The 26,126-nt window shown below is 50.0% G+C and overlaps 1 protein-coding gene across 1 annotated transcript in view; it reads right to left on the reverse strand.

Moving 5' to 3' along the window:
• Window positions 1–7,772: 7,772 nt before the first annotated feature.
• The window catches only part of LOC119975659 (uncharacterized protein K02A2.6-like), a gene marked incomplete at its 3' end in the record, with an annotated part of 38,016 nt that continues 19,662 nt past the window's right edge, over window positions 7,773–26,126 (reverse strand). Inside the window, exon 2 of the mRNA XM_038815441.1 lies at window positions 7,773–8,324. Coding sequence (XP_038671369.1) covers window positions 7,773–8,324 — 552 coding nt within the window. The remainder of the gene's footprint in view (window positions 8,325–26,126) is intronic.

A 26,126-nucleotide genomic window follows, 5' to 3' on the forward strand; every position in this document is an offset into this window, starting at 1 on the left:
TTGAAACCTGAAAAGCAGCAACAATATCTCCTCTCATTGCTTGTCTCCTTACTGAACAAGTCCAGCAGTTCTGTGATATCTTGCGATGGACATTCATGCAGCTGATTCACCAGCAGTACTGATTCCAAATGTACTGTAAACTGTTAGCCTCCTTCTCCATCCTGCTCCATTGATGTAAGTACAATGGCGAGATGCCAGTGTGTGTTCCTCTTCTATTGCCACCAAAATCTGGACACCTTGGCATCAAGCGAAATCAGCTGTCTGAGCTTTCAACAGAAAAGGCAGGTGGGAATGAGAGGGACTATATTGCTGCTTCAAAGGGGAGGCAGTAGAGTAGTGGTATTGACACTGGGCTTGAAATGCAGAGACATAGAAGCATACATAGGAAATAGAAGCAGGAGTTGGCCATTCGGCCCTTCGAGCTTGCTCCGCCATTCATTATGATCATGGCTGATCATCAAGTTCAATAGAACATAGAACAGTACAGCACAGAACAGGCCCTTCGGCCCTCGATGTTGTGCCGAGCAATGATCACCCCACTCAAACCCACGTATCCACCCTATACCCGTAACCCAACAACACCCCCCCCCCTCCCCCAACCTTACTTTTTAGGACACTACGGGCAATTTAGCATGGCCAATCCACCTAACCCGCACATCTTTGGACTGTGGGAGGAAACCGGAGCACCCGGAGGAAACCCACGCACACAGGGGGAGGACGTGCAGACTCCACACAGACAGTGACCCAGCCGGGAATCGAACCTGGGACCCTGGAGCTGTGAAGCATTTATGCTAACCACCATGCTACCGTGCTGCCCCTACTACCGTATCCTGATCCTGCCTTCCATCCATTTCCCTTAAACCCTTTAGCCCCAATAGCTATATCTAATCACTTCTTCAAAATTACAGAAAGTTTTGGCCTCAACTACTTTCTATGGTAGCAAATTCCATAGATTAACCACTCTCTGGGTGAAGAAATTTCTCCTCACCTCAATGCTGAAAGGCTTACCCCTTATCCTCAAACAATGACCATCAGCTCTGGACTCTCCCACAATCAGGAACATTCTTTCTGAATCTACCCTGTCCAATCCTGTCAGAATTTTATAAGTTTCCACAAGATCCCCTCTCACTAGACTCCAATGAATACATTCCTAACCGACTTAGTCTCTCCTCATATCACAGTCCCGCCATCCCAGGAATCAGCCTGGTAAACCTTCGCTGCACCCCCTCCATAGCAAGAACATCCTTCCTCAGATAAGGAGCCAGGGTAATGTTTTGGGGACCTGAAATTTAATAAAAGTGAAGCAGTTGTCGTATAAAGCCATCTGGTTCACTAATGTCCCTTTAGGGAAGTAAATCTGCCATCCTTACCCGGTCTGACCTACATTTGACTGTCCGTCTACAGCAATATAGTGGGCTCGTAACCGCCCTCTGAAATGGCCTCGCAAATCACTCAGTTCGAGGGCAGTTAGGGACGGGCAACAAGTGCTAGGCTTGCCAGGGTCGCCCATGACCCAGGAATACATTTTTAAAAAAGAGCTGGTGCAGTCCCTATGGGCCAAATGGTCCCTTTCTGCGCTGGGCCAGTCAAAGAAACGTGTACCACGGCCAAGATGTCAGTCAAAATCCCGGGAGAGTTGGAGGAAGTGAGATCATAGCATAAAGGAAATGACATCGGGCTCAGGGATACGAGAGAAATTTGAGACGGTAGAAGGATTTGATGGTGGTATTTTGCGTTGGGAAAAAGAATAATTCGCAGCTGCCACAGGACACTCAAAAGCTGAGGGATGAAACACGTTTCGAGCGTTAACAAGACACACAGCGTCAAAAAAAAAAGCTGATCCAACTGTGCCCACCTCGAGCGTGAGCAGCTTGTTCGAACCAAATCAATTTGCATTCCAATCGTACTGTGATGGCGGAATGAATGGGGTTTGGAAATAGATGTGGGCAGGAGCACACGTATGTCATATTAACATGGCACTTGATGGAATTTGAATGAGGCAGGGATAAGAATGAATGCCTGGTAACCATAGCGATGGGTATGTGCAGCCGGCAGCAGGTGCTGGGGGAACAGGTCGCGATTGAAAGCTGCAGAAACAGGGATTCTCCTCTGAATAATTAATTGTTTACACAGACAATTGCATTCAAATGGCATGGTGTTTCCAAAAACAAATTAATCTCCTTCGGGGCATTTCATGGAAGGTTAATTATGACTTCCAAAATGGAGGCCACATAGACTTAGCGGCAGATTGATTTCTTGTCACGGTCTCAGCACATTCCTCTCTCGCTGTATTTTCTGATTGACGGCATTTTTTGTTCTGTACTCAAGGTCTAATTTCTCAAATCCTCAAGTGGCTGGCAAAACGAGACTTTACCCCTGGCAGCTCGAACTCAGGCAAATTAGCCTTCAACTTCCACGTGGAAGAAAGCAATCAGTTTGCTCGTGTAATGGACGATATAGATGGATATTCTGCGCCTTTCTTGCTGTGTTTTAGTTGGATTTACGGATTGATTTCAGAAAGATCAGGCACGAGGCAGCCACATTGCATGCAGCAAGTCACCCTGGCGACCAGAGCATTCCGACTGTTTGTTGCCCATCCCCAGTTGCTCTATCAGAAGCTGGTGGTGAGTCACCTTCTTGAACCGCTATGCAGCGTAGCCGTGAGGTCAGATACAAATTAATTATTTTTGATGATTTTTGGCTCAGACCGAGGAATTGTCCGGGGTATCAGGAGAATGATAATAGGCCCAGTGTGATAGTCTACTGGATAGAATCCCTACAGCGCAGAAGGAGGCTATTTGGCCCATCAAGTCTGCACCAACCCTTGGAAAGAGCACCCTACCTCATCTCAGGCCCCCACCCTATCCCCCGTAACCCAGTAACCTCACCTAACCTTTGGATACTAAGGGGCAATTTAGCATGGCCAATCCACCTAACCTGAACGTCTTTGGACTGTGGGAGGAAACCGGAGCACCCGGAGGAAACCCACGGGGAGAAAGTGGAAACTCCAAACAAACAATCACCCGAGGCCAGAATTGGACCCTGGTCCCTGGCGCTGTGAGGCAGCAGAGCCAACAACTATGCCATCGTGCCACGCCCGATGAGCCTGGGATGAGCCCAAAGCGGTCAGAAAAGAATTCTCCAGATTTTTTTTTCCATAACTGGCCTTGTATCAGTTTCTTTGCCACCCACCCCCGGAGCTGCGATGACTGACGGTTGGGTTGTGGAGTGTGTTCATCATGGATATTTTGGAAAAATATCCAGTTTCTTCAGTCTATCCACATAACTGGAATCCTGGGCGGGATTCTCTGATCCTGAACCTAAGTGTTGATGCCGTCGTAAACGCTGTTGCATTTCCCGACTGTGTCAACATGGCCTCAGGATCAGCAATTCTAGCCCGTACAGGGGGTCAGCATGGCACTGGAGCGACCCTCGCCACTCCAGCTGCTGATCCCGGCGTCAACTGGGCGCCGCGGGGTCCACGCATGCGCAGTGGCACCAGCGCCAATGCGTGCATGCGCAGTGGCACCCTTCTCTGCGCGGCCCCAACACAACACGGCCTAGGGCTATAGGGGCTGGTGCGGAAGAAAGGAGGGCACCAGCCTGAGAGGCCGGCCGATTGGTGGGCCCCGATCGTGGGCCAGGCCATAGCGGAGGCCCCTGCCGGAGTCAGACCCCGCCTACCCCCCCCCCCCCCCCCCCCACCCCGCACAGGCCGCCCCCGGTCTCTTCCATGCCGAGGGCCCGCTGGCTGAGAGCAGGTTAGAACGGCGTCGGCGGGACTCGGGTTTTTCGGTACGGCAGCTCGGCCCATCCCGGGCGGAGAATCGCCGGCCCCCGACCGCACCAGCACCAATGGCACCGATTCTCCGTTCTGCGGAGAATCGCGTCAGGGCGGCGTGGCGCGATTCACGCCGATCGCGGCGCTTCTCCGTCCCGATCCCGGGCTGAGAGAATCCCGCCGAGGGGGTGCCACTCTAGTTAATCTCTTCTTCAAAGCCTTCACATCCTTCCTGAAGTAAGATGCCCAGAATTGGACATGATATGCCAGCTGGGACCAAATTAGTGTTCTAAATAGGTTTGGCTAAACTTTTGTGCTTTTGTTTTAGGTGTCTTTATTTTCTGAAACCCAGAACCGTGTGTTTTATTTCTGGCTTGGGGAACCCCTTCTGCCATGTTTGAAGATTAGTGTATAAATGCCCCAGGGCCAGGATTTTACATTGCTCAATTGTGTAATGGTCTTTGATGGGCTGGTCTGGAATCTCGATGTTGCCATGTGAACAAAGAACATTCGACTTTGTTTTATTAACAAAGTTATTGATTACTAACACTACACTAACGAATAACTAAAATGTCTAAGATGAATACAGTTGGAAATAAATGTCTACCACTAACTTACACTAAGATACAACTGAGCTGCTCTAATCTGCGACTGCTATCAACTCCGTACAAACACCTTCTGAAGGAACAAATGGTGCATCCGGGTCCCGGGTCTCTGTACTCGCTCCACCTGCTGGTCGGATGCTAAAACTACAACAGTAAAACATATAACTTATAATACACATGCAGATCATAGATCATAAAATATACAGTGATGATAAACTACTCATATTATACACAGATTATAGTCTACCTACCATCACAAATTGAGCATGCGCCAGACCCAGGAGCCCGCAAAATCGCTGAAGACATTGGGTGCACTTACTGACATCGTCACGCACCCACACAATCTTGGGCGCACTCAAGAATTGGAATCGAGCCCGCCCACAACAAAACAGGCAACTTGGTTCATTAAGGAACAATTGGGCGCAATTTTAGGTGACCTGTCTGCTTTTATAGTTGACAAGCAGGCTGATTGGCTAGGCAGCATTTACATTTTAGCTGCTACCTCAAAAAGTCAGGGCCTGAAATAAACTTTAAAAGGTTTCTGGGGACTGAAGTTTCTGTTTGAATGAGTTGTCTATAATAATTTTTATTATTGTCACAATTACATCCCCTGTGAAAATCCCCTAGTCGCCTGGTCGGGTACACAGAGGGAGAATTCAGAATGTCCCAATTCACCTAACAAGCACGTCTTTCAGGACTTGTAGGAAGAAACCGGAGCACCCAGAGGAAACCCACACAGACACGGGGAGAGCATGCAGACTCCGTACAGACAGTGACCCAAGCCGGGAATCCAACTTTGGCACTCTTTGCATAGTTACTTTCATTCCTATTTATTTTTCTACCTGCTTAGAACCATCTTGGAGACATTGCTGAAGCTAATGTATTTGTTACCCTGAAGCTTGGCCTTCCCTATGTTTTCATCACCGGCCTTCTGATGCTTACCCTCTATCCCTTCCAAAATGCCCCCAACACCTCCAGCTCTTTTACCCATCATCCCTGTCCATATTTCTTTTTAATTATTCATTTTTACGCGATGTGGCCTTCGCTGGTTCGGCCAGCATTTGTTTTCCATCCCTAAAATTCCTTGCAAAGGTGTTGGTGAATGGTCTTCTTGAACCGCTGCAGTCCATGTGGAAGTGGCATTGTATGATCCATTGTATGATTAGGAAGAGAATTCCAGAATTTTGACCCAGTGACAGTGAAGGAGCTGCAATTTAATTTCCAATCGGGATAGTGAGCGATTTGGAGGGGAACTTCCACGTGGTGGGGTTTGCAGGTATCTGCTGCTCTTGTCCCTCTTATTGGTAGTGGTCATACGTCTGGAAGGTGCCTTGGTGAGTTACTGCGGTGCATCTTGTAGATGGTACACACGGCTACTTCATCGGTGGTGGAGGGAGTGAATGTTTGTGGAAGGGGTGCCAATTAAGTGGGATGTCTTCTCCTGGATGGTGTTGAGCTTCTTGAGTGTTGGAGATGCACCCATCCAGGAAAGTGGGGGATATTCCATCACACTCCTAACTTGTGCCTTGTGGACAGACTTTGGGGAGTCAGGAGGTGAATTTCTCACCACAGGATTCCCAGCCTCTGACATGCTCTTGTAAAAACAGTATTAATGTGGCTAGTCCAGTTCAGCTTCTGGTCAATGGTAACCCCCAGGATGTTGACGGTTGGAGATTCAGTGATGGTAATGTCATTGAATGTCAAGGAGTGAGATGATCATTGCCTGGCATGTGCATGGTGTGAATATTTGGGGGCCGCACGGTAGCACAAGTGGATAGCACTGGAGCTTCACATCGCCAGGGTCCCAGGTTCGATTCCCCCACTGGGTCGCTGTCTGTGAGGAATCTGCACGTTCTCCCCGTGTGTGCGTGGGTTTCCTCCAGGAGCTCCGGTAAGACGTGCAGGTTAGGTGGATTGGCCATGCTAAATTGGCCTGAGTGACCAAAAAGGTTAGGAGGGGTTATTGGGTTACGGAGATAGGGTGGAATGAATGAATGAAAATCGCTTATTGTCACGCGTAGGCTTCAATGAAGTTACTGTGAAAAGCCTCTAGTCGCCACATTCCAGCGCCTGTTCGGGGAGGCTGGTATGGGAATTGAATCGTGCTGCTGGCCTGCCTTGGTCTGCTTTAAAAGCCAACAATTTAGCCCAGTGTGCTAAACCAGTGTGAAGGCTTAAGTCGGTCGGTGCAGACTCGATGGGCCGAATGGCCTCCTTCTGCACTGTTTGTTCTATGTTACTTGCCATTTGTCAACCCAAGCCTGGATATTGTCCAGGTCTTGCTGCATTTGCACGTGTACTGCTTTCGTCTCAGAGTGTCGCAAATGGTGCTGGACATTATGCAATCATCAGCGAACATCCCCACATCTGACCTGATGTAGGGAGGTCATTGATGAAGCTGCTGGAGATGGTTGGGCCTAGGACACTGTAGTAATCCACGGGAGGCAGGAGTTCCGTCACCACACCAATATTTATTTACAATAACGATATTACAGGAGCAGCTACAAACAGTGCTGCTAGCAGTCCAGTCAACTTAAGACTGCTCACAAAGCCTACACAGGTGATTATATGGGCCCTCTCAATGAGCTATCATTGAGGGAGCTTATACTCCAATTGGCCAACCAATAAAGCCAATTGGAGTTCATTACACCCCTCCCCCCCCCCCCCCCAAGGTCCGAGGAATTCCTGCCAGCTGGCATTCCTCTGAGCTTCTTCCTGCTCCTCATGTCTGGGTCTGTCACCTCTGTGTCGTCCGCCGGGTCGTTCTCCGACGTGGGCGGGGTGTACCTTATAGGTGCCCGTCTTTTCCTTGACGACCTCCTTGGAAGTTGTTCTTCCTCCTCCTTGGGGAGAGGTGTCACGGCGGCCTCGTCGAGCGTGTCCATCTCCGACTCTGACGACTGGATGACGGGGTCTGGAGAAATTGCTCGGGGCTGGGGTGTGGGTATCCTTTCCGTCTGGGCTATCCCAGCTTGAGGCGGTCCTGCTTCGCCTGCCTCCAGGTGTGGTTCCGCTGCTCTTATTTGGTCTAGGTGTTTCTTCAGCACCTTACCTCCTATTGAAACCTCATAGGATATGGGCCCTGTTTGGGACTCTACCATGCCTTTGACCCACATTGGTCCATTCCCATAATTCCTGACCCAAACCGGTGCCCTCACCTGGAAATGTCTCTGCTGCCGACTATTATCATCCCCCCTGCGTTGTGCCTCCTGTTGTTTCTCCACTTTCCCCGTTAAATTTGGGAAAAGGAGACTCAGCCTCGTTCGCAGCCGCCTTCCCATTAAGAGTTCAGCTGGCGGTATACCCGTTGTGGAATGCGGTATGGTCCTGTAATCAAACAGCCAACGGGAGAGCTTTGTGTCCATTGACACTGCCGGCTGCTTCTTGAGTTCCGCTTTAAGTGTCTGGACCGCTCTCTCTACCAGGCCGTTGGTCGCTGGATGGTAAGGGGCCGTTTTGATGTGACGGACTCCGTTTTCCTTCAGGAATTTCCCAAATTCCCTACTTGTGAATGCTGTTCCGTTGTCCGACATCAATACCTCCGGAAATCCATGTGTTACAAACGAGGCCCTGAACTTTTCAATTGTCGATGCTGTGCTTGCCGTGTTTACCCGGTGGACGTCCAACCATTTAGAGTGGGCGTCCACTATCACCAAAAATATTGAGCCCATGAAAGGGCCGGCGTGGTCAATATGCAGGCGGGTCCACGGTCTGCCTGGCCATTCCCACGGGTGCAGTGGCGCCACTGGTGGCACTCTTTGCCCCTGTTGGCACTCCTGGCACCGACGTACCAAGGCTGCTATGTCTGTGTCCAAACCTGGCCACCAAACGTAGCTTCGAGCTAGCATCTTCATTTTCGACACCCCTGGGTGTCCGTGATGTAACTCGGTTAAGATTGCCTGACGGCCCTGAGTTGGGACGATTACCCGGGCTCCCCATAATAGGATACCGTCTTCTACGGTTATTTGGTCCCTTCTGCTCCAGTATGGGTGCATCTGGGGTTCCACTGGTCTTTCCAGTTCCCCTGTTAGCAGTAAATGCTTCATCTTGGCTAAAACTGGGTCTTTTTGCGTCCACAACCGAATATGTTGTGCGTCTACTGGTAGGGTGTCCAGAAAATTTAGAGTCATTACTGTCTCCTCTACTTTTGGTATTTGCGGCGGAGTGTCCGGGAGGGGAAGTCTGCTCAAAGCATCTGCATGTGCTACTCGCGTTCCTGGTCTGTGCTCCAGAACGTATCTATATGCCGCCAGTAGCAACGCCCAGCGTTGGATTCTAGCTGATGCAATCGGGGGTATTGACTTGTCTTCTTTTAATAACCCTAATAACGGCTTATGGTCCGTCACTATGGTGAATTTCCGCCCGTACAGATACTGGTGAAATTTTTTTACTGCGAATATCACCGCCAGTCCTTCCTTCTCGATTTGGGCGTACTTCCTCTCAGCCATCGCCAAGGTCCTCGAAGCGTAGGCTATTGGCCGTTCTTCCCCATTCCTTCCTCTATGGGCTAAGACGGCTCCTACCCCGTAGGCGGATGCATCACAAGTGACCACCAACTCCTTCCTTGGGTCATAATGCTCTAGGACATTTTCGGATGACAGCTGTTCCTTAATGTCCCTAAATGCTCGGTTTTGGCGGGTGGACCATTTCCATTCTTGCCTCTTTTTTAGTAGCTGGTGGAGGGGTTCGAGGATGGACGCCCTATTTTCTATAAATTTTCCATAATAGGTTACCAACCCTAGAAATGATCGTAACTCCTGGACCGTGGTGGGAGCTGGGGCTTCTTTTATTGCCCTTACTTGGTCTTCTAATGGGTGTAAGCCTGACTCGTCTACTTTAAATCCCATCCCCGTCGCCACTGTAGTAATCCATGGGAGGCAGGAGTTCCGTCACCACACCAATATTTATTTACAATAACGATATTACAGGAGCAGCTACAAACAGTGCTGCTAGCAGTCCAGTCAACTTAAGACTGCTCATAAAGCCTACACAGGTGATTATATGGGCCCCCTCAATGAGCTATCATTGAGGGAGCTCATACTCCAATTGGCCAACCAATAAAGCCAATTGGAGTTCATTACAGATACTAACCCGAGGGGCTCCTGCACTGGGCCCCATTTCCCAGCACATTGAATTCAAGATCCTCATCCTTGCTGCCAGCCTTACATTCCAGCATGTTTTCCATTATTCTTGTGCTGGTCCACTTGTACACCTCCATTCCATGAGGTGAAAGATCATTGATCGACCACATTAATTCTACTTCTCTTTCTACAGCTACTGTCTGCCCTGCTGAGTACTCCCAGCATTATCTCCCCTTATTTCAGGTGTACAGCATCTGCTGCAGTTGACGTCACACATCTGTGCAGCATCGTGCAATAATATTTCAATGAAAGGTGCTTATGTGTGCAACCTGGTCTGGATCATTTGAGGCTCACGGCAATGGAGGTGTTACATATTAATATGAAGTAACTCTGTCGTAAATTCAAACACTTTTACTAAATTGAAAACACAACTTGTGCAATGTTTTTGTGTGACTTCATACAATAAATCTATTCAGCTTCCTGGAAGTGCTTTGGGTTTTAAGTAGGTATTATTTTTAATACACCCTTTTAGACTGAACAAAATATTTTACTTACTGTTCTCTTCAAATAACTATAATCTCATCTATCTTTTCCATTTCCTTTCATTACATCCCCTAATTGGCTTTCTTATTCTATTTGGCACATGTTGCACCTCTGGAGAACATTGTCGTGCTGCTTGCTCATTGAAGGTGCTTTATAAATTCAATTTGATTTGGATCTGGATCGGGTTCAGAGAGGCCAAATGTGATTAACTGCAGATAAATGGAAGATTTGTGTATCAGGACAGATTTTATCAACCTGCAGTTGATTTCTTTTAGGAGATGTGAAGAATGAAAGGATTCTGATTTCCTCTATCGATCATTTACTGTTAGTTTCTTGTTGATGTGCATCAGTTATTAATAAAGATAATCAGCCGGGGAGACATTGAATGATCTGACGACACAATTGAGTCATGCGGAAAAGAGATAGGCTGCCTCCTGCCTCACGTTTGATCAGTCGATAGGCAGCCGGGTTTAATTCCCTCAGTGAGGTATTCGTTACTAGCTGGTTCTTGAATTCCTCTCTGCATTATGTCACACTTCAGTAGACTTTTTTTTCTGATTTGGATTGATGGCTGCTTCAGGAATCTGATGTAAACATGTTCACCAGTGTTTTGAAGCAGTGTACAAAAGGAACTAAACCTATCTGGAGACGACAAGTCATCGCCGTATGCATAGGGCGTGATTTTCCATCCCCGTCCTCTGCCAGGATCTTCCAGTCCCGCACAAAGTTAATGGACCTTTGGCAGGTGCAGAAGATCACACCGTGGCCGGATGGAAAATCCCGGCCATCATACCCGGAAAATTGCCTCAACTCCGAAAAACAGCAGCAACCTACATTTCTAAAAAATTCATCTACGGGATGTGGGAGTCGCTGGTTAGGCGAGCATTTATTGCCCATCCCTGGATGCCCTTCAGAATGTGGAGGTGCGTTGCCTTCTTGAACCGCTGCACTCCCTGAAGTGTAGCTACACCCACTGTGCTGCTAGGGAGGGAGTTCCAGGATTTTGGCTCAATGACAGTGAAGGAGCGGGGATATATTTCCAAGTCAGGATGGTGAGTGACTTGGAGGGGAACCTTCAGGTGGTGGGGTTCCCAGGTATCTGCTGCTCTTGCCCTTCTAGATGGTAGTGATTGTGGGTTTGGAAGGTCCTGCCTAAGGAACCTGGCGAGTTACTGCAGTGTATCTTGTAGATGGTATGCATGGCTGCCACTGTTTGTTGTTAGAGGAGAGATTGAATGTTTGTGGAAGGTAGAGCAATCAAGCGGGCTGCTTTGTCCTGGATGGTGTTGAGCTTCTTGAACGTTGTTGGAGCTGCACTCATCCAGGCAAGTGGAGAGTACTCTATGACGCTCCTGACTTGTGCCTTGCAGGTGGTGGGCAGGCTTTGGGGGGTCAGGAGGTGAGTTACCCGACGTAGGATTCCTATCCTTTGGCCTATTAATGTGGCTAGTCCAGTTCAGTTTCTGATCAATGGTAACCCCCAGGATATTGACTGTGGTGGATTCAGCAGTGGTAATGCCATTGAATGTCAAGTAACAGTGGTTAGACCCTCTCTTGTGGGAGATGGTCATTGCTTGGTACTTAATCTGGCCTGAATGTAACTTGTCGCTTGTCAGCCCAAGCCTGGATATTGTTCAGGTCTTGCTGCATTTGGACATGGACTGCTTCATTATCTGAGGAGTTGCGAATGGCGAGAACATTGTGCAGTCATTCACGAACATAATAAAAGTGTAATATAGATTTTCCAACCAGAAGGGACGTTTGTCTTCATTCACAGCCGCCTCCTCTCCCCCACACACCCCCTCTCCCCACCACCCTCCACTACCGCAAACCTAGTTAATGCAGCTTGAGACATAAGACCGTAAGGCCATAAGACATAGGAGCAGAGTTAGGCCACTCGGCCCATCGAGCCTTCTCCGCCATTTAATCATGGCTCATATTTTCTCATCCCCATTCTCCTGCCTTCTCCCCATAACCCCTGATCCCCTTATTAATCAAGAACCTATCTATCTCTGTCTTAAAGACACTCAGTGAATTGGCCTCCACAGCCTTCTGCGAATCTTAACTAATCCTCCCCAAAAAATGTATCCTCCTATATCTCGTGGCACCTTTCCTATAGCTGACCCAGTGAACTATTCATCTTGTAGGAGAACCTAGAACTAGGGGTCACTGTATCAGACAAGGGTTCATTCATTTAACACAGAGATGAGCCTCCTTCAGAAGGTCGCTGAGTCGTTGGAACTCTCTTCCTGTAAAGACAGTGGAAGCAGAGTCTTTGAATGTTTATAAGACAAAGGTGGATAGATTCTTGATTGACAAGGGGGTGAAAGGTCAGCGGGTGTAGGTGGGAATGTGGAGTTGAGGTTACAATCAGATAAGCCATGATCCTATTAAATGGCGGAACAGACACCTACTCCCTTCTGAAGCCCGCAAGCAGGTCTGGCACAGTTTATTTTTCACACGCCCTGAGTGGTAACTGCGCCAACCTGAGACCATTAAGTGGGCATTAGTTACCCATTTGAGTGCATAAGTTTGTATCTGGGTTGAGTGGCTATTGACGAGCCTTCTCACTCCAGGGTTAAATGGGTGGAAATGGGTAGGCAGCGGGGTCCCCATCCCGTACCCTCCTGCTATGTTAAATGCACCCACCTCCAAACTTACTGCTGTGGGGAATTAAAGTCCACCAATCATTTGCGAACGACAGAATGGTTAAGACTCAACAGGGTTTTTTGGAAACAAGGAAAGACTTGTCTTTGCATTGCAGATGGCGCGTGAACTACAAAGCATCTGGCGCAATCCACATGTCATTGTTTTAAATTGCAGGGATTGTGTGATGAAAGTGTCCAAGCTTTTCGAATGTAGCAACAACCTGCAAACAGCAATGAGATGTGTGACTACTTACTTTGTTTATCATGTCATTGGTTCTACCTGAAACTTGAACTTGGTCATCAGGTGATAATGGAGAATGGTGAATGAAACCATCACGCTCCTATAATACAGGCTGCTTTCCTGTGACTGGGTTTAAATTAAGGCAGATACCAAAGCATTCATTTCTATGACTGATCGAGTGTCCATGCTGTTCATCGTTCAAATCAAATGCGTTTCATTCTCAGACCTTCCTTTGAAAAAAAAGTCGGCGTATTTTATTGCAACAACAAATTAATTGATGTCCTAACCTGGGGCAAGCAAGGGGAAATGGGGTTTGAATTTCAACCAGGCACCAGATGTAAATGTGACGCTGTGGGTTGACAACCTGCTGGATAAACCCAGCCAATTGTCTTGAAAATACAGCCTCTTGATTGAAACATACCGAGCTGGATTCTCTGGTACGCCAGCCGCACTTTTCGAGGCGGCGCACCCTCTCCAAAGGGATTTCCCATTCTGGCCACCCCACACCCCCAGGAAAGCCGCGGGCTTGGGTGCGCTGCCAGCGCAATGGAGAATCCCGCTGACCACGTCAGTCATGCAGAATTCTCAGTTCTGAGGCGCACGATTTTGTGTTCAAATCCCGCTTCAGAGAATGTGAGCACAATATTTATTCTGGTACTCCAGTGCAGTGCAGAGGGAGCGCTGCACGGTTGATGATGCTGGGCTGGATTCTCTGCCACATCGGAAACACTGCTACTGGCAGCGGGCGTGAAGAATCCAACGCGGGCAGCAAACGGGACCGATGCCCGGCGCCCATCCCATTACAATGCTCTGGTCCCCCGCTGGCATCAGTTTTGTGCCCTGTACCAGTGAACGGGATGGTGCAAACAGGTAATTGTTATGCCATCTTGGGCAAGTGCTTGGTCAATTATAACATAGAACAGTACAGCACAGAACAGGCCCTTCGGCCCTCGATGTTGTGCCGTACTTTGTCCGAAAACCAAGATCAAGCTATCCCACTCCCTGTCATTCTGATGTGCTCCATGTGCCTATCCAATAACCGCTTGGAAGTTCCTAAAGTGTCCGACTCCACTATCACAGCAGGCAGTCCATTCCACACCCTAACCACTCTCTGAGTAAAGAACCTACCTCAGACATCCCTCCTACATCTCCCACCCCGAACCTTATAGTTATGCCCCCTTGTAACAGCTAAATCCACCTGAGGAAATAGTCTCTGAATGTCCACTCTATCTATCCCCCTCATCATTTTATAAACTTCTATTGAGTCGCCTCTCATCCTCCTTTGCTCCAATGAGTAAAGCCCTAGCTCCCTCAACCTTTCCTCATAAGACCTATCCTGCAAACCAGGCAGAATCCTTTGCCCCCTTTCCAATGCTTCCACATCCTTCCTATAATGAGGTAACCAGAACTGCACACAATACTCCAAATGTGGTCTCACCAGGGTCGTGTACAGTTGCAGCATAACCCCACGGCTCTTAAACTCAAGCCCCCTGTTAATAAACGCTAACACACTATAGGCATTGTTCACGGCTCCAACCACTTGAGTGGCAACCTTCAGAGATCTGTGGACATAAACCCCAAGATCTCTCTGTTCCTCCACATTCCTCAGGACCCTGCTGTTGACCCTGTAAACTGCATTCAAATTTGTCCTACAAAATGAATCACCTCGCACTTATCAGACGTAAACTCCATCTGCCATTTTTCGGCCCAGCTCTGCATCCTATCAATGTCTCTTTGCAGCCGACAACAGCCCTCCACCTCATCCACTACTCCACCAATCTTGGTGTCAATTCCAGCCCCTTTGCTCTCCAGAGTCGCAGCACAAGTGAATTAGCCAATAATTGCAGGTTTACTCCACAGTAAGCTTGTAAATCACAGCCTTTTTTTGCTGTCCGTGCTCACAATTTTCCTAGTGAGACAGAGTTCTTGTTTCGCCATATTTTGCTCTCAGTTTATGGCCTGCCTTCAGGCCCTGGCTTCAGGGATCCAACACCAACAGGCTTATTGAAGAGAAATTTAGCTGGGTCTTTTTTTTTTGAAGAGCCTGAGCAGCAACTTTCTCTAAAGATTTAACTGGATCTTTTACCTCCGTGCTGACAAAATTAAAAGTGAAAGCAAAATGGAACCTTGTTGCTCTGTAAAACAGTCCAGTGGGATAATATCCAATCACCGCCTGTTACCAGGCAGAGCACAGCCTTTTGGGCCAATTCATTGACCATCAGCCAAATCCATAAAACCGAGCCATCCCTGATGCCAGTCAATTGGCAACCGCCAGTCTAAAACAGCAGGGCCTTCCGTTTGAATTAAAGGAACAGGCTACTGCTTCCTTCTATTGATTATCTGGTCTATAATCACATTGCTGTGGGATCTTGCTGTGTGAAACTTGGGTGCTGTGTTTCCTACATTACAATAGTGACCACACTTCAAAAGTGGACCTTTGGTTGCAAAATGCTTCGGAACAGCCTGAGGTTGTGGTAGGCGCTATATAAATGCACGTTCCTTCTTTTCGCACAACACAGTGGCGGGAATTGGCCATTGAAGGGAATATATGTCCTGCTCTGTTCTGGCGACCAGGGGGTTGACTGCAGGGTACCAGGTGGAAGACTCAGGGGAGACCAGGGTGGGAGACTCCAGGGTCCGGGGTTCAATTGCTCTTTCCCGGTGAGAGGATCAACAGCGTTGCTGCACAGGCTGGTGTTGGGAGAGGGGATGAGGATCTCCTCTCTGCACCCCCTCCTACCCACTCCGCAACGCCCATCAGAGGCTCTCTCCCGGCAAGATCAACCTTCCCTGGCCTCTTGAACCTGGTTCCCAGTCCCTGCTCACTCCCCTTCGTCAAGACTGGAAAGGTCCTGACCTGTTGGACTTCCATTTAGTTGCGTTACTTCCTGAGGCTAAGGAAATCCAGCCAGCCAGCATTAAATCTAAAATCCACCATCATTAAGATATTTAAATGGGTGCCACGTGGTAGCACATTGGTTAGCATTGTTGCTTCACAGCGCCAGGGTCCCAGGTTCGATATGCGATTCCCAGCTTGGGTCACTGTCTGTGCGGAGTCTGCACGTTCTCCCCGTGTCTGCATGGGTTTCCTCCAGGTGCTCCGGTTTCCTCCCACAAGTCCTGAAAGACGTTCTGTTAGATGAATTGGACATTCTGAATTCTCCCTCTGTGTACCCGAACAGGCGCCGGAATGTGGCGACTTGGGGCTTTTCACAGTAACTTCATTGCAGTGTTAATGTAAGCCGATTTGGGATAATACAAAGATTATTATTGAATAACCCACCTCCTGAGAGTGGGTTTTTTAAATGTTCCCACACCCACTCCAACCAAGTGGGCAGGTTGGAGTTGGCCTGGCATCAGGTTTGAGAGGATGTCAAACGTTTACATTCCATCCAACCCCAATGCATCCGTCCTCCCCTCATTATATATCCCTGTTGCTTTGTGCAGGAGTGAGTGTGTGTCCCCAGCCCCCACCCCCCACCCCCCATTCCATCTCTTTCTTTGGCTCTTTCTTTGGCTTGGTGGCTGTGTGTCTGTGTGTGAACCAGAACCATCCCAGTATAATTAGCATTTGACCGGGATTTTCTGCCTGGGATATTCGAGTCCCGCCGAAGTCTGTGGGCCTTCGAGTAGCTCACACGTCCTGCTGCTGGGGAACTTGTCAACAGGGGTCAACTTCAGCGGGAGAAAGTCCCATCCTTTACGTTGGGCCAATAATACATGTTTGAAAGCAGATACGTAAAAATAATTTTCCGACTGCGCCATTCCTTAAACATCACTTTGTCTACAAAATATGTGTAACTCGTTCCTTATTGTGGTCTTCGGCTATTTCAACTGAAAAAGCAGGCAACCCTCCAAATCATTGGGTGAGATTTTCCCGAAAAAGGTAATGCCGGGCGAGCAAAGCGGTGTTGATCCCTCGACGGCAATGGCGTCTTTTTCCACCAACTTGCACGGCACTTACTGCCAAAGATTTTCATGCACGGGTTTGACGCCGGATTGCGGGCAGGGTGACCTCGGTTTTCCCACCCCGCCATCCCCTCAGCGCTGCAATCATCTGGAAGCCATGTTCAAAGGCTGCCCCAAGTGTACACCAGCCATACTTTGGAGGTCACAAGTTAAGTGATGACTGGGAGGAAATCGGCTCCCAAGTTCTCAGACGCCCCTCATGGAGCCACTCCTGGATGCAGTGGAGGCCCAACATGATGTCCTCCATCTGTGCACAGGAAGGAAAGCGGCCAGCAAGGTCACCACCACCCCAGCATGGGAGGCGAAGGCAGCTGTCATGAGTGACAGCTCCCTGCGGAAGAGGACAGCCATCCAGTGCAGGAAGAGGGTGAATGATTTTCTCCGTTCTGTCAGGTTAAGTCAATGTTCTCATCACTCTCAAATCAGACGCTCACACAACCATTACAGATCCACAGAGATCTCACTCGCTGCCAGCTAAAGAGACACCACCATTCGCTCTCCCACACACATTTCCATCTGCCCTGCGGCTCATGCTCTCATCAGCTCACTGGTCTCACTCACCATCCACACATGCCAGCCATCCTTATCATCAGCCCTGGCACGCGTCCTGCTCAGATTCTCGCCATCTGTTTTCATGCAGGGAAAGTTGGCTCAGACAAGAGGGAAAGATCGCAGACAGGTGGAGGAATGCCAGAATTGAAGGTTCTCACGGACGCTGAGGACAGAGCCCTCTATCTGGCCTGGGAGGACATTGGCCATTCCTGTGGTGATGGTGAGGCCATTTGACAAAGAACCATAAGACCATAAGACATAGGAGCAGAATTAGGCCACTCGGCCCATCGAGTCTGTTCCGCCATTCAATCATGGCTGATATTTTCTCAGCCCCATTCTCCTGCCTTCTCCCCATAACTCGTGATCCCCTTATTGATCAAGAACCTATCTATCTCTGCCTTAAAGACACTCAGTGAATTGGCCTCCACAGCCTTCTGCGTCAAAGAGTTCCACAGATTCACCACCCTCTGGCTGAAGAAATTCCTCCTCATCTCTGTTTTAAAGGATCGTCCCTTTAGTCTGAGATGGTGTCCTCTGGTTCTAGTTTTTCCTACAAGTGGAAACATCCTCTTCACATCCACTCTATCCAGGCCTCGCAGTATCCTGTAAGTTTCAATAAGATCCCCCCCTCATCCTTCTAAACTCCAACGAGTACAGACCCAGAGTCCTCAACCGTTCCTCATACGACAAGTTCTTCATTCCAGGGATCATTCTTGTGAATCCCCTCTGGACCCTTTCCAAGGCCAGCACATCCTTCCTTAGATACGGGGCCAAAAACTGCTCACAATACTCCAAATAGGGTCTGACCAGTCTTATACAGCCTCAGAAGCACATCCCTGGTCTTGTACTCTAGCCCTCTTGACATGAATGCTAACATTGTATTTGCCTTCTTAACTGCCGACTGAACCTGCACATTGACCTTAAGAGAATCTTGAGCAAGGACTCACAAGTCTCTTTGTGCTTCTGCTTTCCGAAGCATTTCCCCATTTAGAAAATAGTCTATGCCTAAATTCCTCCTTCCAAAGTGCATAACCTCACACTTTTCCACATTGTATTTCATTTGCCACTTCATTGTCCACTCTCCTAGCTTGTCCAAATCCTTCTGCAGCCCCCTTGCTTCCTCAATACTACCTGTCCCTCTACAGATCTTTGTATCTTCTGAAAACTTAGCAACAGTGCCTTCAGTTCCTTCTTCCAGATCATTTGTGTATATTGTGAAAAGTTGTGGTCCCAGCACAGACCCCTGAGGCCCACCACTAGCCACCGGCTGCCATCCTGAAAAAGACCCCTTTATCCCCACTCCCTGCCTTCTGCCAGTCATCCAATCCTCTATCCATGTCAGGATCTTACCCTTAACACCATGTGCTCTTAACTTATTTCACAGTCTCCTATGCGGCACCTTGTCAAAGGCCTTCTGGAAATCGAAACAACTCGGCTCCAGCACCGCATCATCCAGCAGACAACAATGCTGCCACTTCCGGTAATGGGGATGGGCTGAGTGGACACAGGAAAGATGGCTTTCCCACTGGAACCTCAAAATTAGGCACTGTTTAGCCCGCTAAACCTGGGACAAAAACCCCCACCCTCCTCCAATACCACCACAATGAACGAAACATGCCAGGCAACAACAACCTGAGGAGCCGAACAGACGGCAGAGACAGTAAAAGCCTGGAGAGAAAGACCAAGGCGATTGCGATCACGTGGGGCGACAAGGTCCTGGCCACACCTGAACGGGGTAGACTGCCTATTCCGGGCTACCTCCTAATGAACAAATGGAGGGAATTCCTAACACAGGAACTCCAAGAGCTCAAGGGCGCTGGCGAATGATGGTGATGGTAAAAGGGGCGGTAGCGGATGCACTGGTCACCTTGCAAGCAGCCCTGGAAAAGGTGGAGTGGCGTCTAGAGACACAGGAGGTGACGATCAGAGAGGTGGGGAATGTGGCGAGCGACCAGAGTGATTGGATCGCCTCACTGGAGACAGAGATGGCAAGGTTGGTGGTGACGCAAAGGACACTAAGGTCGAGGACCAAGAGAACCAGTCGCGTTGCCAAAACCTCCGTAATTCGGGCCTACCGGAGAATCCGGAGAACAGGAACTCTACGGGATATGTAGCACAGATGCTGGGGAAGATGGTTGGAGGGGGAAGCTTCCCGACACCCCCAGAAGTGGACAGAGCCCACAGGTCACTCCGGCTAAAGCCCAAGGCCGGGAAGCAGACGGGAGCCATCATTGCGAAACTGCACCAGTACCAAACTGACAAGCATTCTGCAAACAGATATCCCAGACCATAGACGGGTATGTTACCAACAGCCAGAACGGGGAGATCTCACCCTCCAAGTTCTGGGAGGCGCTGAAGGCAGTGTTAAGGGGGGAAATTATTGCATACAAAGCGTGTAAAGATAGGAAGGAGAGGGCTGCCAGTCAGCGGCTGGTTGACTGCGGTACTCCTCGACCCCGGCCGGAGAGCTACTGGCAGGAAGGAAGAAGCTACAAATAGACTTGGACCTGTCCTCCACTTGGAGAGCAGTGCACCAGCTCCACCAGATACGGGGGGATCTTCTACAAACATGGAGACAAGGCCAGCTGCCTGCTGACCCTCCAACTGAGAAAGCAGGCAACTATGAGGGAAATAGCCCAGGTTACGGACAACAGCGGAGGCTCGTGGCCATGCCAGAAAGGTTCAATAAGGCCTTCGAGTCCTTTTACCAGCGGCTGTGCACCTCTGAGTCCTCTGAAGGGGAAATGGGGATGAAACAGTTCCTCAACAGACTGGACATGTCGGTTGCGGGGAAGAGAAGAGGCGGATCTGGAAGCAGCACTAGAACTGGGAGAAGACATGGAGAGTATCGTCTCCATGCATGCGGGGAAGGCGCCGGGACCAGATGGATTCCCGGCGGACTTCTACAAAAAATTTGCAACAGCATTCGCCAAGCACCTCTGAAAGATGTTTGTAGACTCGCTCGTTAAGGTCAACATAGACGCAAAAATCCTGACAAAGGCCCTGACAAGGCGGCTGGAGAGTTACGTACCAGAGGTAGTCACGGAGGACCAGACGGGCTTCGTCTAGGGTAGGCAGCTGACTGCAAACGTGATAATGACCACATCCGAGGAGAGAACACCAGATGTGATCATCTCCCTGGACGCAGAAAAGGTCTTCAACAGGGTCGAATGAAAGTACTTCATAGATATCCTGGAATGGTTTGGGTTTGAACCAGGGTCACCTCCTGGGTGAAACTGCTGCACAGCACTCCCATGGTGAGCGTACAGACAAACACCACCACCTCTGAATACTTCGAACTGCACAGAGGGACAAGGCAGGGATGTCCATTGTCCCTGCTGCTGTTTACTCGGGGAACCGAGCCACTGGCGATCCACCCTCAGAGTGGCAAAGTGATAGGGAGGTAGTCTGAAAGTATAGAGTTTGATTCTGCGGGGATGATCTGCTCCTTTACATCTCAAACCCCCTGGGCCAGCATGGGCGGGTTAATCAAACAATCAAAGGAGTTCGGAGCCTTCTCGGGTTACAAATTTAACCTGAGCAAAAGTGAGATCTTCACTGTGAACTTGCAGGGAGGAGGGACAGAGCTGGATGCACTGCCGTTCAAACAAACCCAGACCAAATTCTGTGACTTGGGGATTCAAATAGCCCACAACTGGATATGCATTCACAAATAGAACTTGGATGAGTCTGGGGGAGGAAGTCAAAAGGGGCCTGGAAAGGTCGGGCCCACTCCCACTCTCGCTTGCTGGAAGAGTGCAGGCAATCAAAATGAACGTATTGCCCAGGTTCCTCTTCCTGTTCGTATCCCACCCAATCTACATTCCCAAGGCCTTTTTTAACATGGTAGACAAACGAACCATGGCATTTGTGTGGGGTGTGGGGTGGGGGGGGGTGTGGAGAACACGAGAACCAAGATAAGAACCTACAAAGGAAAAGAAAATGGGAGGCCTGGCCCTCGCAAACCTACAGTTCTACCTCTGGATCTCTCCCCATTGCGGGTAAAATACCAGCAGGGGGTGATATGAGGCACTTAAGTCACCATTATTTGGTCACTTCAGGCCTTCAGTGGGCTCAAGGGCCGGCAGCATGCACCACACCACCCCCACACTTTTATCAAATTTCCAACGGGTCGGGAGCAGGCAGATAGGTGTTGGGCAAGCGACTGTTGGATTTTACAAGCCCCCCCTCCTCCCCCCCCCTTCAAACCTGCTGGTGGGGGAGTGTAAAATCCAACCCAATCCACCTACCCTTTCAAATCCTCCAATCATCTCAAACGTCTCAATTAAAAGACTCCTTTTCCACTCTCAAGCGAGCACAAGTATCATTCGTAAAATTCATCCCATTCCCTTGGCGCGACTTGTCCACAGAAGTAAAGATTTGTGAAAAAAGGGTGTCACCTGAATGATAAAGAATCGGAAAAACTGAAAGGACCGGAACAAATCTTCAAGAACAGGAAGTTTGTCTCTTGTCTGGCAATCATTCAATGAAATAACACAATGCAAATTATTCATCTTGTTTTTATAATAAAAAGTCAAGGACGGACAGTGAAAATGGGATGTTTTTTCCAGACTGGTGTTTGCTTTGGTCCCAGTCCCAGTGGTGGTGTCCCACAGTCGCTGACTTGCTTTTGATAGTTTAACCTGATTTTAAAAATAGAAGCACACGTCACGGGCCGAAGAAGAAAAAGGAACAGCATTTATGCAGCTCCTTACATGTCCGGACATGTCAAAGCACTTTAGCGCCAATGAATTATGGTTACTGTTGTAACATAGGAAATACAGCAGCCAATTTACACACAGCAACATCCCACCAACAGCCAAGCGATGATTCTTCTTTTTATGAAGTTGGTTGAAGGATAAATTTTGGCCAACGCACCGGGATTAACTCCCTTGGTCTTTGGAAAAAGTACCACGGGGTCTTTTATTTCTACCCTGGGTTAACGTGGCATCCGGGAGGCAGCTCCGCTGACAATGTGGCACTCCTTCCGAACCGAACTGGATGTAGCACATAGAACATACAGTGCAGAAGGAGGCCATTCGGCCCATCGCGACTGCACCGACCCACTTAAGCCCTCACCTCCACCCCATCCCCGTAACCAAATAACCTCTCCCAACCTTTTTGGTCACGAAAGACAATTTATCATGGCCAATCCATATAACCTGCACGTCTTTGGACTGTGGAGGAAACCGGACTACCCGGAAGAAACCCACGCAGACACGGGGAGAACGTGCAGACACCGAACAAGCAGTGACCCAGCGGGAAATCAAACCTGGCGCTGTGAAGCTACAGTGCTATCCACTTGTGCTGCCCAGTTTTTGGCAGCCTAGTTTTTCTGCGCTTCGGGTTCTGAGGCAGGACATAAACAGTCCGACTCAGAGACGAAAGTGCTGCCTTCTGAGCCCGCATTGACACACACATCAGCGATCATAACCAATCGCATTTTGAGATGGGGCCTTGGAAAGTCAGAGAGTCGGAAAAATCAAAGGCACAAAAAGAAGCTAGTGTGCCCATCAATAATAATATTTTATTGTCTGATGCACTATCAATTACGACAAGACGAGGGTAGAGTGTAATCGAGGCTTTATTACGCAGAGATGTTTTGACTCCTATAGCTGCTGCCGAAATGGCTGCAGCTCGGAGAGCCCACACATTTATACTCCGCCTACTGGGTGGAGCCAGCAGGCAGGGATCTACCCCCATACCTGTAATACAGGGGCCTTACCGTAATACCCTCGTATGCAGTATACACAATACAACAGTGGTGACTACCACATTCACCCCCTGTTTAAAAAGAGTCCAGCTGGGGTGGTGGAAAACTATTTACATACAGGTTGTTTAACATTTAAGAAAGAGATTACAAATTTAGATGATCGGGCGCCTTGATCCGTCATTGTGAGCGCCGCAGTTCTGGTGGCGATTCAGGCGTCAGTTCAGCCTTCGGTGACTCCGGGAACGTGGCGACCTCATCTTCATCCCTGGGTGGGACCAAGGGGAGGACGGATCATCCTGGAGCGGGGGCTGTGGTGGAGTGTGCCAGGGGGAGGGAGGGTGGTGCCGGAGCAGAGGGGGGGGGGTGTGTGGGGACCCAGCTGGCACCAGGTCCCTGAGGGAGCGGCGTACTGCGGGTTGGCGTGGAGTAGCTGTACCCTCATAACCAACGGGTCCGCCTTATGGAGCCGCACGTGCTTGTGGAGGAGAACGGGTCCTGGAGCTGCCAGCCATGTTGGGAGCGAAACCCCAGAGGTGGACTTCCTGGGGAAGGCAAAGAGACATTCATGGGGGGCTTTTGTTAGTCGCGGTGCACAGGAGCGACCGAATGGAGTGAAGGGCGTCGGGAAGGACCTCCTGCCAGCGGGAGGCCGAGAGATTTCTGGACCGTAGGGCCAGTTGGACGGCCTTCCAGACCGTCCCATTCTCCCGCTCCACCTGCCCGTTTCCCCAGGGGTTGTAGCTGGTCATCCTGCTCGAGGCAATGCCCCTGCTGAGCAGGAACTGACACAGCTCATCGCTCATCAATGAGGATTCCCGGTTGCTGTGGATGTAGGCGGGGAAACCGAACAGAGCAAAGATAGTGTTGAGGGCTTTGATGATGGTGGCAGACGTCATATCAGGGTATGGGATGGCGAAGGGGAATCTTGAATATTCGTCGACCACATTGAGAAAGTACGTGTTGCGATCGGTGGAGGGGAGGGACCCTTTGAAGTCTAGGGTGCGGGAAACGAATGCCACGGGCCTGCCTGCCTGGTTGAGGGTGACGGCCAAAGCGACGTCTGATGCATCGCACTCGACTTGGAAGGGTAGCGTCTCGTCGACCGCGTGCATCGCGCCCTTGTCGATGTCGTCAGGGGGAAAACTGTGGAGTGGATAAGTGGGCTGGCCTTTTCCGCATAGTTAGGGACCCACTGGGCTTTGTACGAGAAGAACCCCAGGCATCGTGTGAGGGCCTTGGGGCAGTGGGGAGGGGAATTCCTTGAAGGGCCACATGCGATCGGGGTCGGGCCTTAGAAATCCGTTCTGAACCACATAGCCAAGGACGCACGTCTCCTTGTTGTAGGTTGGGTTGAGGAGTTAGGTGGAGGAATTTGGAAAGGTTAGCGTCGTGGTCCTGCTGGTCGTGGCCGCAGATGGTGACGTTATCCAGGTACAGGAAAGTGGCCCGCAGTCCGTACCGGTCAACCATTCGATCCATCTCCCGTTGGAAGACCGAGACCCCGTTAATGACGCCCAAGGGAACCCTAAGGAATTGGTAAATGCGGCCATCCACCTCAAACACGGTGTACTGGCGGTCCGCCTTGCGAATGGGGAGCTGGTGGTAGGCAGATTTTTGGTCCACTGTCGAGAAGACCCGGTACTGTGCAATCTGATTGACCATATCAGATATGCTTGGAAGGGGTACGCGTCGAGCTGCGTGTACCGATTGATGGTCTGACTGTAGTCAACAACTATCCTGTTTTTCTCCCAAGTTTTCACCACTACCACTTGGGCTCTCCAGGGGCTGTTGCTGGCCTCGATAATGCCTTCCCACAGCAGCCACTGGACCTCAGACCTGATGAAGGTCCTGTCCTGGGCACTGTACCGTCTGCTCCTGGTGGCGACGGGTTTGCAATCCGGTGTGAGGTTCGCAAACAGGCAAACACGACCTTAAGGGTCGTGAGGCCACATACAGTAAGGGGTGGTAGGGGCCCGCCAAATTTCAGAGTTAAGCTCTGGAGGTTGCACTGGAAGTCCAGGCCGAGTAGCAAGGCAGCGCAGAGGTTGGGGAGGACGTAGAGCCGGAAGCCGCTGAACTCTACGCCCTGGACGGTGAGGGTGGTGGTGCAGTACCCCCGGATCGCCACGGAGTGGGATCCGGAGGCCAGGGAGATTCTCTGGTTGATGGGGTGGACCATGAGGGAGCAGTGACTTACCGTATCGGGGTGAATGAAGCTCTCAGTGCTCCCGGAGTCCAGAAGGCAGGATATCTTGCGCCCGTCGACCTTCACTGTTGTTGACGTAGTCGCGAGATTGTGCGGTCGTGACTGGTCGATCGAGATGGAGGCCAGGCATAGATGGTTGGCGGCAGTTGCAGGCAATGAGTGGCCCGATGAGGTGCCCGACGAGCAGGGATTCTGAGGCAGGGAACATGGCGGCGCCCATGGGCCGGATGTGTCCTGAGGCAGGCAAGATGGCAGCGCACACGGGCCGCGCGTGTTGTGAGGGGAGCAAGATGGCGGCGCCCATGGGCTGCACGTGGCCTGAGGCGAGGAAGATGGCGGCGCCTGCAGGTCGCACATGTGGGGTTTTAAAATCTCTGCGTAATAAATTGATGCACTATCAATTACGACAAGACGAGAGTAGAGTGTAATCGAGGCTTTATTACGCAGAGATGTGGAGCCTCCCACAACTGCTGCCAAAATGGCTGCAGCTTGGAGAGCCCACACATTTATACTCCACCTACTGGGTGGAGCCAGCAGGCAGGGAACTACCCCCGTACCTATAGTACAGGGGCCTTACCGTAATACCCTCGTATGCAGTACACATAATACAACAGTGGTGACTACCACATTGTCACAAGTATGAAGTTACTGTGAAAAGCTCCTAGTCGACATATTCCGGCACCTGTTCGGGGAGGCTGGTACGGGGATTGAACCTGTGCTGCTGGCCTTGTTCTGCATCACAAACCAGCTGTCTAGCCCATTGACCTAAACTAGCTCTCGACTGTGT

The sequence above is a fragment of the Scyliorhinus canicula genome, chromosome 13 (genome assembly GCF_902713615.1).
Source record: "Scyliorhinus canicula chromosome 13, sScyCan1.1, whole genome shotgun sequence".
Classification (NCBI taxonomy): Eukaryota; Metazoa; Chordata; class Chondrichthyes; order Carcharhiniformes; family Scyliorhinidae; genus Scyliorhinus; species Scyliorhinus canicula.